At 38.9% G+C, this 12,097-nt stretch overlaps 1 protein-coding gene across 2 annotated transcripts; it reads left to right on the plus strand.

Annotated features, from left to right (window-relative positions):
• The first annotated feature begins 911 nt into the window (after positions 1-911).
• Positions 912-11,797, plus strand: LOC116323168 (cyclin-dependent kinase 4 inhibitor C-like). Of its 2 annotated transcripts, none has more exons than XM_039606344.1 (4): positions 912-1,438; positions 5,325-5,505; positions 5,590-5,758; positions 11,177-11,794. In XM_039606344.1, exons 1-4 carry the CDS (start codon positions 1,418-1,420, stop codon positions 11,178-11,180), a joined length of 375 nt encoding a protein of 124 aa, XP_039462278.1. In that variant the 5' UTR covers positions 912-1,417; the 3' UTR covers positions 11,181-11,794. The 2 variants fall into 2 exon arrangements, with proteins under 2 accessions (XP_039462278.1, XP_039462277.1); XM_039606343.1 differs by lacking the exon at positions 912-1,438 and adding an exon at positions 2,379-2,516 and having other exon boundaries at positions 11,177-11,797.
• Positions 11,798-12,097: the final 300 nt, after the last annotated feature.

A 12,097-nucleotide genomic window follows, 5' to 3' on the forward strand; every position in this document is an offset into this window, starting at 1 on the left:
TGCTGCTGGCATTTATCATTTTTAGTCTTTTATTAAAAGTAACACTGACAGGCTCCTGCTGTCTGCTGATACTGACGTAAACATAAAGGATAATATTTAGCTTGCTAACAGCAAAATGTACACATCAGGCAGCTGGTTTGCCAGTTTGAAGAGACCATAATGCTAATTTCACAAGTACAATGCTTTACTTGTATAATAAGTTTATGCTTTCTGTGAAATTTGTTCAAACACACTCACCGGCCACTTCATTAGGTACATCTGCTCAACCTCTCCTTCAGTCGAAAATCTAATGGCATCTCAAACGGCAGCAACTCCGTGCATTTATCCATGTAGACATAGCCGGGTTATGTCTACATGACCTGACATAACCCGACCTGCTGACGTCTGAGCATCAGAATGAGTAAGAAAGGCGATTAAAGTCACTTTGAACGCGTCGTGATTGTTGGTGCCGGACGGGCTGGTCTGAGTATTTCAAAAGCAGCTGATCCGCTGGGATTCCCCTCAGAAACACGCATCTCTGGGATTTACAGAGACTAGTCCGAAAAAAAGAAAATATCCACTGCGCGTGAATTCTCTGCGTGAAAAGTCCGCAATAACTGTCCCACCAAATGAGGTGACCGGAGATGCACAGATTGTTACACGAGAGGGCGGCAAAGAAAAAGAAACTAAAAGCACACCGGCCGTGACGTTACAAAAAAAGACTTCTTGCTCCGTATCTGTAATGTAATAATAAAAGGCGCGCATCGTCTGCGCCAGCGCGTTGACGTTCCAAAACATTAACATGGACAATGAATGAAGGCACCACCATTATTACCGTCTTATGAAGTTCCGTTAACCGTCCCGCCTATGAGCCAATGAGGAACCGTCCAATCAGGCCGTCTCTTTGGAAAGAACCTCTGTCTTTCTAAAAAACTTTCCAAAGTTTTTTTTTTCCTTTATCGTGAATGAGCACATCAGTCCCGGTGCCGAGGATGGGGAGGTGCAGGGGAGTGTAGAGAGGTGGTGGGGGATGGAAGGAGGCGGTTGCGACGGAGGAGCTCATTTGACCAGCCTCTTGGCTACGTCTGCGTAGGCGATCTCGATCTCTGGATTCATCCGAGAGGTTTTTTTTTAAACGGAGAGGAGGCTCGCCTGACGGTGACTGCGCGATATTTCTAACGAAAGTCATCTCCGTGTCTCCTTCCCTCTTTCATCCTGTAACCCGTTAAAAAAACGGAAATACAAACTCGAATTACTTTTGAAAACGAGCGGGAACTGCCAGTAAATGCATCACATGCTTGAAATCATGCGTGGAGGCGACATTTTATTTTTTTCTTTCTTTTCTTTTCTTTTTTTGGCTGTTTTTCGGGGGGATTTTCAGCTCGAGTCGTTTGGAAAATGCGATGCCACGCACTGAACAGCAGGAGGAAGGCGTGCTATGGTTTTTATTTCATTTAACGTAAGTTTTTATATTTATCTATTTAATTATGTTGTGTTTTGTGCTTACTTTTTGTCATTCAGACATCATTGTCACAATTCTGGCTTTGATTGCGTTTTTTCAGGCTGCAGGTGGGTTACTGTATACCTGACATATAGATATTGTGAAAAGGCTCCATGGAGCTTTTCCCATAAACAGGCCCAAACATGACATCAACAAAATATCTGCACACAGGAAAATCAGCAGGGGAGCAGGAAAAAATAGGCAAAATTATTTTCTTTGAATATTCTAATTATGACCTACATGGAGTATATCAGTATCTCGGGAAGGGTGGGAGAGGCAGCATATATTTTGCTGCTGGACAAGCATAACATGCTCAAATAGAAGCTTTAAACATGTAATCAGTGTTGATTCTGACACACAGTAGAGCTGGAGATTTATTGCACATCTTGTTTTTGATGAGTGACCCCTAAACTGATTCTATTGAATTTTACAAATATATCATTAGGTGCCCAGTCCTTATGTAAAATACATGATGCATATAATCTAAACCTGTCTTATACCCCCTACATTGTTTTATTTGCTTTGCTTTTGTCTGTTTGTTTGTTGGCTTTTTTTTTTTTTTAGAATTGGAAACACAAAACTAAGAAAAGACATGACTGAAGAAAGAGATTTGAGAAATTACTGATTGCTCACTAAAATATTTGCAGTAAAAACCAAAACAAAGCATATATATTACCATCTAACTAATTATCAATAGGCTAGCTTACTGCATTAACAATGATTTTTCAGTAACAGCTCAAGAGCTGCACAGGTTAAGCCAAGGATGATGCAAGGGTGGGAGGGACATGTTTCAGATTTCTCTGTATTTGGCCAGTCCACCATCCTGGATTATTTCAGTCTTAAACACAGCCTGCTGAAGTATTTAGGTGATAAGTTTGCTTGCTTTGTATTGCGTTTTAAAGGGACACCTAATATGAGTCTCTCTGACCAGCTCTGCAATGCCTGTGCAGCTGGAAATCTATTAGAAATCATAACTCTACTGCAAAACGGAGCTGATGTAAATGGAAAAAATGTGTTTAATAGGACTGCAATACAGGTAAGTAATAAAAACCTTTTGAACTGGCTTTTTTTCCGAAGTGATTTTAAACATATTTGGATGATTTCAGTCTGTTTTGCTTGCTAGCAGCTTGATTTACTTCCTTGTTTTAGTGCTTTGTGTTAGAGGCCGAGGCCTCCTCACATGTACTCTTCAAATATCCACCAGCTTCGATAATGTCATCATTATACTAAATACAATCGTCTCAGATCGATGTAAATATTTTTTGAAGTGCAGAAATCTGCGTGTGGCAGTTATAAGTTTGGACTCTCCAAAATAGATTTAAGTGTAGTGAAAAAGATAAACAGTTTACCAAAAGTCTAAAAAGCTGTGCTGAAATTCATGATTTACTATCAGATTTGAATAAATGTATATGTTAATATAAATACATATGTGTGTATGAGTGTGTTTTATGGAGTAATAAGATGTTCTTTTATCACTTCCTTAGTTTCACAATTTATTTTTCAAATGCAGATTTTGTACTTGACTCAGAGAGAGTTGTAGGTTTTTTTTGTATCACATGAAGTAAAGAATAAACTCGTGTTCATATTATTGTAATTAAGAGAAATCAGCAAATATGAAGCAAGATTAAAGTCTGAAATTGTCAGTGGAGTTAAGGAGCAACAAAATGGTGGTGTTAAGGAAATGGTGGGTGAGGGTATTAGCTGTTAAAAATAACCTGGATTTATTCAGATGTACGTTTTTTGCTTTAGGACAAAATATATAAATTGTTCAAGTCTCTTAATTTTACAAGAAGCGGAAAATAAGAATAAGTAATTAGTGGTTTATGGCTGTGGGCAGAAGTCTGAACAGATCCTTTGTGTCTATCCAACACCATGTTTGGGAGAAAAAGTCTTAGTCTGATTTTTGTTTTTGTTTGTTTTAGTGAAAACTCTTTAAGTAGCAGCTACATTTCATCATAAAGTAGGGCACAGAAAAGAAAGCACACTGATGAAGCATGAGGCAGACAGACAAAGGGCGCGCCCATTTGTACAGAAAACAACCAGAAGTTCTGCACATTATGTGGTCAGCTTCCATCCAAGTTTCATGTATGAACTCTCACTTTTATTTTATACTCAGTTGAATATTAAACCATAGATAACTATGCACAGTCATTGGGGGGCATAAGTGCTTATAATTAATAAATAAGTTGCCCACAGTAGAAAAGCTTTTACTTGCTTATCTTGTCCTCTATTGCGTGCCGTCCTCCTCTTGTCTGTCATTTATTCTTGGTGTCCTACTATTTCTATTTTTATTCCATGTACAATGAGAATAAAAGCCTATTCTGTTCTGTTCTGTTCTTATATGCTATTTATTTATTTATTTAAACACCAACACGCTAATGCAGATGTCTGTCAGATCAAAAATCAACAGAATTCTACAAACGCATCCATTTACACAGAGAGGTTGGTACTTTGCATTTGCTGCTTCTACATTTATCTCAAGAAAAGGCAAAAAAGAAAAAGAAAACAGTGTCACTCTGCATGTCATGTTACACTTTCACCTTCCTTACTGCTCAATCTAGACAAAGGAGGGCTGCTATATCCTGAGCTGCCTGCTGTAGTCCTCTTTATTTCTCTGTAGATAAACTTTCCTTTCTCTTGGTTTTGTGCTTTAGTTATCAAATGCAAAATCAATATCACATGTGACAATTAAGTATCAGTATTACAATAATCCATATTGTATTCACATGTATATATTTCTTCCTTTTTTTTAAATTGATTGAAACAGGTTTTAATAATCCTCCATCTATCCATCTACCTCCTTCGTCTCGTTCTCACTTCAGTAGGGACGCCTCCATATTTTTTTCATATTATACAATTTATAAAATTTTTTTTTAAAATATTGGGTATTGCACCAAGAACAGAATTTCCATTTTTTGTGCTGTTGTTAAATATGGGTTACTTGAAAAAGGTCAGGAAAAAAGAAGAAAAAAGGGTTAATTACCTGCTATTAAAGCCAAATAAGATTTTGAAATCCATAAATGTCTGTTTTAATTGATTGATTGATTGATTGATTGATTAAGATTCATTCTCCCAGACTGGAGTCACAGCAAAGGTAGCGGAGAGGCCGGTCGTAATAACAGATTTGATTGGGCAATCCAGTGTCAGTAATGAAAATGAGCCAATGGGCTGCTTTCAGTGCTTGTAAGGCCTGTGCGCATCGGCCCTTCAGGCCGGCACATCGGCCCCAAAATGCGTGGGCCCAGCGTGAAAAATGCCCGGTTTGCCAGATTATCAGCCCGTGTCCTGCTTGGATCTGATTTTAAGCGTGCTTGTTTTTATTTATTTTTTTGCTCATGCACTGTCTGAGTGACACACGAGGTTTAATATGAACGATCATATTGCGTGCAGGCCTGCAGTAGAACGGTCCACTCAGAGAGAAAGCTCCTCCTCGTTGGCCGCTCATCCAACATATCGTGTGCTCGCGAGTTCATAATTATGCAAAATATTTTTGGAAATTCATACATGCTGACATGTTTCTCACCCATCTGTCCCATTACTTTCACTCTGGCAGTATAACTCAGTCCTTACCTGTCTGCCACCAATAGAAACAGGTCCGCTGATGCTGCTCCAATGGAAGGCGCAAATTTTCCTGTGACGACAAGAAACGTCAGAAGGAGAGGCGGGGCGAACGCGGCCCGGCAGAATTAATAACAATACACTTATTGGGCACTAAATGCTTTCAATTGGGATTTGGTGTCATGGGATGAATTTAATATTTAAAATATAAAATGATAATCGCCAGGCACACCCTGGGCAGCTCCTTAAAGCTTCTTCTTCTCCTAAATGCTGTGTGTGTGTGCAGGTAGTGAAGTTGGGGGACTCCCGGGTCATTGAGACCCTGCTGCAAGCGGGGGCAAATCCAAATGTGCCAGATCCCTCCTGCGGTCTCACCGTGACCCACGATGCCGCTCGTGAAGGATTCGTGGATTCTGTGCGCGCGCTGCTAACATATGGGGCCGATGTTAACATCGCAGATGAAAAAGGTACGGAATTAAATGATTTCATTTACTTATGTTTTGTTTTCTTCTCGCACCTGGTTTTTTCTTGACCTATAATTCCATATGAAGGTAACCTTCCGCTGCACCTGGCCGCCAGTAAGGGTCACGTGGAGGTTGTCAAGCTGCTCATTGGATGCACCGGGAATCGCGACGTACGCAACAATGACGGACTCACCGCCGAGCAGCTCGCGCGCGGCAATAGCCACACGGACACAGCCACGTTCATCCAAAACCATCAGTGAGTGGACCAGACTGCACCTTACACGATAAGTTACAGAGTTTCTGGTCCCAAAATAATTTAGGTCTCTAGGAGGGATTTTTCCTGAGCCCAGTTAAGTCAAAAACACAAAGTAAAGGAACAAAACAAAAGTTTTAGTACACTCTAGTGTGTGTGTGTGTGTGTGTGTGTGTGTGTGTGTGTGATGTTTAGAAATAAAGAGCCATGTAAAAGATGTAGGATAATTATTTTATATGTCAGTACAGTGCTTTGTGCTCTGAATATTTTATGGCTTTGTGAGTTTTAAGGCTTCAGGCGTGACAGTTTGTTTTTTCTTGTTTTGTTAGTTTTTGTAATCCGGAACTTATTTGTTTAATTATGAATTACCTAAAATTAGTGGACAAATTCCAGCCTGAAGAGAATCGCTAGGTAGGCTGTGGAGCATAACAGTGAGATGTAAAAATTATGTCATGTCAATAACACACATAATGGCCTTAATTTTTTTTTTTACATCTTTTCAACACTAAAAGATACATTTGGTCTCTCTGAAAAATAAAATGAAATAAAGATAAAATTAAAATAAAATTCAGTTAAATTTAATAATAAATAACAGGGATAAGTGGTCGTGGATAGAGTGAGCTACTGTTTCTAGCTTACATATAAGTTTATACTGAAGCACTATAATCTTTCATTTGTTTCTAGAACCTGTGTGAAACTACACCAACAGATTACAGGCTGTCTGTGGCCACAACATGTGCTGTGTGTTTAAATCTGTTGCATTTGCCTCATCTCACTTTACTATTTCATTAACATATGAAGTCAAATTTGTATTCTTTTTTTTTTCTCTATATGACACATTTATAGTCACCTAAGTACAGTTGTGCTCTCACATGCTTACTAAGCAGAGGTTAGGAAGTAAGAGCCATAAGATACAAAGAGTAGTGCAAGGAGCAATTTTATACTTATTTTATACTTATTAAACCAGTGTGCACCTTTACAGGCTACTCAATGAATCTAAGGATGAACAAGCTGCTTTAAATCATAAACTGCTATGCTCATAGATTAATACAGGCACAGATGTAAAAGCTTTCTGACCAGCCTCAGGAGCTGATACAAACAGGTATATGGGGTACTTTCCAAAGTCACACAACTTACCACAATAGCTACAAAAAGCACCGAGTTACTGTTAACCAAACAATCAACGTGAGCTTGAGCTTGGCCTGATTTTACATGTTAATAGTCAAATAGTTCAAATCTGTCAATACACTCTGAGGACACACACTGAGCTTTCTGAGGCCCGTCCATTGTGTGCCAGAAAACAGCGTTTCTGAATGTAAAGGAAACATAATGCTGCTGTCACCTTTTCTATATAATTAAAATATTATTTTCCAGTTCTCAGATTGAACTGGTTTGTTTGGTTTTTTTCTTGTGTTTCCTCAGCGAGGCTTTGAACTCTAATAAAGTGCCTCTTTTTGATACTCAGCTCGAAAAACTAACCCGAAAATGAAACTTAAAATCTTTCGTGCGCATTAACATAATAAAGGCGCGTGCTCCTGTTTTCATTTAGTTTGAAATTAACCGACCGTCTTGTTGTTCCATTTTTAATACCGTGTTCTTCTTATTTCTTAACGCACTTTTTTTTTCTCTTTTCCGGTTTCTGAGGCATAAACAGAGAGCTTAGAACCGGTTGATTTTTCAGGCCAGTTTCTTATCAATAGCACCACAGTCATGGTCGGCAGCAGACTGTAAGGCCGACAGACGGGTGCATTGGCTCGTCTCATTTTGCTATTCCAGAAATGCGCGTAATTACAACAACAACAACACACCACAGACTCATGTAGCCACAGTTATGAAAGTGCAAACATATCTGTTAGATCGCAGATGAGACTAACAGGAGGGATCATTTTATTTAGGCGCAGATATGATCACAAAAACTAAAACCTAGCCGCACATGAACGACGATGAATGACTGGTTTTAGGTTTCAGAGAGACGTGAGGGGTGCTTCCCAAAGTCTGAGCTGCACAACTGCTGTGAAGCAAATAATTACACCGAGCTTGGAATCACCTACCGGTGATACGGTTGTTTAGGTTCTTCATTACCAGAATTTGAATTAATGTAACTTATATTTGAAGTGTATCAGCTGAGGGGGCGCGGCCTGAGCTTACGAGCTTTTTATGTCAATTCAACAATTCAAACCGGAGGTCGCTGTGGTAAGGCTGTTCTTCCTGAAATCAGCTCAAATCAGCAGTTCATCGTTAATGAGCATGCGCATTCGCCGCATCTTCGTTAGTTCCCCCCAAACAGGACCGGGCAGCTGAACCTGCAGCAGTGCGAGGCGATTTATTTTAACTTCACCTCAGGTGTCTGCAACCACAAAGTCCCCGATATACATGGGTTTTTTGTGTGTTGTTTTTTTTGAGGGGGGGGGGGATCTAAGTAACTTTAGATTGTGTCTGAGTGCACATGGAAAATAAAACACACACTGGAGACCAGAGGCGGAGCCTCATTTATACACCCGGGGCTTAGCCCTAAAGCAGGGGTGTCAAACTCAATTGCACAGGGGGCCAAAACTCCAGACACACTTTAGGTCACGGGCCAAACAAGATAAACATTTATTGAACACACTAAAACAATGTTTTTTAAACATAAATATGAATAAAAACAGACAGGAATATTATTCCAGAATAAATAAACTTAAAAAAAAATAAACTTTAACTTTTAATATTTTGCTCTTCATAAAAATATATCCTGTCAAAATTATGCAAGTTAGAAATATGAACATGCTGCCAAAAACCCCAGAAAAAATAAATGAAAGCATATACAAGGTTCGAGCCGCATGTAGACAGAGCTGGGGCATTGCTTCAGGAATGGAACTAATAAACTGTGCGGGCCATTCAGTGCCGTACTTTGCCTCGAGTGTACCATTACACTGCAGCTCCATCTGAATTTGCACAGGTGCAGTTTCCACGTAAATGGGTTGCGAAGCAGCTCGAAATTCTCTTTTTGTGCTCAAAGTCACCAAAGCGCCGCGAACTCAGTGCGCTCAGTTTATCAGCAAAGTGCGCCGACTTGGTTCAACATTACTTGGCAACAGGGAAAGTGAGGCAAGTTGCACTGGTGCATTTGTGACAGCTTCACTTGAAATGCCTTCACCGCATCATACATGCCATGTCCATGAACTGACAGGTTTCCTTGCTGAGCTCAAAAACTCTATTGAGAATTTTTATCTCAACTCAGCCAACGGACCTCTGTATGATAAGGACTGTCGGCAAACTCTGAATCTATTTCCCGCATAAAAGACTGAAACTGACGGTGATTTAAACCTTTAGCTCAGATAAAATTTACGGTTTGCGTTACGGTGATCATGACATGCTCCTAACCCCTGATTTAACCCCTGATTTGCTACAATAAAACTTGCTTTCACAACAGCTTCACTTTGTGATTTTGCTCTGGTGACAAACATCTGCTGAAATGTTAGATTCTTCTTTAGTTCTTCTACCTTCTGTAGTTTCTGCTCTGCATTTAGGTTTTTCAGCGTATCCTGTTTTGTCTCGTAGTGCCATCTTAAATAAAATTCCTTAATCACAGCCACACTAGCCCCACAAATAAGACACACGGGTTTATCAGTAATGTCTGTAAACATATTCAGTCTCCCACCGGTTCTGAAAGGCTCTGCTTTCAGAATCAACTTTTCTCTTCGCCATTGTGAGCGGCTAGCTTTGCAATAACAGAAGTTTGACTTGATTGACGGGGGAACGTTCCCAGGTAGCCTAGCATTTGAAAAGGAGGTTGCAGCGCTGCATTATGGGATCTGTTGTTTGTGTGTTATTAGCACCTCATATCGCCGAGCCATGCATAACAATAATAATAAATCTATATAAAATGATCTCGCGGGCCGGATATAAATCTACGCCGGGCCGGATGTGGCCCACAGGCCTTGAGTTTGACACATGTGCCCTAAAGAGTAGCATGCATGTCTGATTGGGGGGGGGGGGGGTTAGAAATGACTGATAAACATGCTGTGAAGTAGAAGATTTATTAGGCTGTGTTGCTGTGTTTTGAGTTTTGTTCGAAAAAGAATAACTTCATATAAGAAAAAAAATATATATCATATATGCAGGACACTGTAAACTAGTTTTTTAATTAAGCAGCCAGGCAGAACAAAATCAGGGCTGTATCAAGACACGAGGACTAAACCCCAATTCAATTAAAACAGGAGTACAACAGTTCAAAATCAGGACTACTTAGGACTTAACCAAGACAGAACCAGAATCAAAACTAGATGATAGTAGCACTAAAAATCATCATAGACCTGCACTACACTGACAACACCTCTTTATTGTGGTAACATGAGACTATCTTCAAAGCTTGAATTTTGCAAACCTGTCAATGACATTTTCAGGATCAATATTATTCAAGTATTCCTTTTCAACAGACAATATGATGAGTTACTAGTTTGTACCATATTATTTTTTAATTCTACCAAAGTACATTATTTAGATTCAGAAAAGTTTATCTAACTATTTAGCCTTGTTGTGCAAACAAGCCTGCATAACTTAATAAATATAGAATTTGAAAAATAACAAACCTAAAAAGATACACTAAGTACGAGACACATGTTCTGATGAGTTTTGGCAAACAACCATTTGACTAACATGTGTGTCTCACCTGGCTCTTCTTCCCTCTCTGTTCCTCTTTGTGCTGACAATCAAGCCAAACACCAACATCATCAAATATACAGTCGAAACCAGATATTTACATACTCTTCAGATAAAAACATAAAAACTTTTTTAATTGTAAAACATCAAATCACACTAAATGTTAATTTTTTTTAGAATGATAAATATAAAAAACACGTTTGTTAAATTTAAGAGTAAAGAGAGAAATTGTCTGTATTTCTTAATTGCAAATGGCACCCAGATTGTATTCAAAATTGAGCCAGACTCATGGAGGTCCACAATTCTTTCCTGGTGTTTTGGTTGACATCTGTTTATTTTCCCATGCCCAGTAGCCCCCCCCCCCGCCCCGCTCCGCCAATGCTGGTAACAAAGCTTTCATTTATGGAGCAAAAGCAATAATTAAGAGATGTGTTAGACAAGCCTGGGCAAGAATTAAGCATTCCGAGGCAAAGGACACCATTGTGGATGTAAGCGGGCTGAGCTACAGCGCAAAGAACAGTTTAAAGGTGACAAAGAAGTTTTTTCTTTTGCTTTGGAACAAAAACAGATTTTAATGTCGGTTGGAAAATAATCCCAGGGTTAAAATCAAATTTGCCATCATGCCTCGTGGAGCTGACGACACAGTGAAAATGTTTAGCTTTTATAGACTGTAAAACTAATTGTAGTTCCACTTATTTTATGATTTTGTCAGGTCTAATTTTAGTTAGTATGCCTGATTACAGAGGTTAAATATGTGACATGAACTTTTTTCTCCCACAGGTAAGAGGAAGGATAGGATGAAGAGAACCTGGAATCCGTTTGGAAACTTCTTCTGATCTTTTGTTTCATGGACTTTTTTCCCGGGACATTGAACACATCGATAAGTACAATAAGTAATTAGCGCTACAAAAATCTGGTTATTATATTCACAGTCTAGTGTAAAGAATACTTAGCAACACTTGCTTACTAAATCAAAGAATGTGACTCTTTCATATGGTTATTGAAAAACTGTGAAACTGAGTGCATAAAAGTGTTTTTTCTATTGTTATTTTTATGCATTTACTAACTAACTAACTAACTAATACCTTACATACTGTGAAAGATCACTTTCACATTCACCATTAGGTGCACCTACACACCTCCAACACAATCACATAAACATTAACTTCTTTTTGATGCTGCATTTTGTTTGGTGGTGTTATGTTCCAGTCATCTATGAAAGCTCTCAGAAAAAGCCTGGCACCTTTGTGTCTGGGCTAACATTTATCTAATGCTTCAAAGTTAGTACAAAGTTATGTTGTATCAAACAGCAAGCATCAAAGTGTGGCATCTAACTGTAACCTAAGAGTGGTTCTTCCGTTTTTTGTGCACACTGCAAATAAATCAGACGTACAATTTTCTTCTTCTGTATTGTCTGTTTTGTTATTTTCCTTTAGCACATCACATAGTCATATTTATGCTTACCAACGAGAAAAGGTTTTGCAAGTAACCATTAACACACATAACCTATTATATAAGAAAACCTTACTCTTTAAATCTTTAGTAGGTTTTAAAAAAATCCAAAGAACTCACCTAAAATTCCTGTGAGTTTGGTTATTTTAATTAGAAGCCCTCAGTCCGGGTTTGTGACTAAGCAAAACTTTGTGCAGCCGTGCTGAGCAGACATGATTCACTTTCCAGCGCTGGGTGTGTTCGGGGATT

This window comes from Oreochromis aureus, linkage group 23 (assembly GCF_013358895.1).
Source record: "Oreochromis aureus strain Israel breed Guangdong linkage group 23, ZZ_aureus, whole genome shotgun sequence".
In the NCBI taxonomy this organism is placed as follows: domain Eukaryota; kingdom Metazoa; phylum Chordata; class Actinopteri; order Cichliformes; family Cichlidae; genus Oreochromis; species Oreochromis aureus.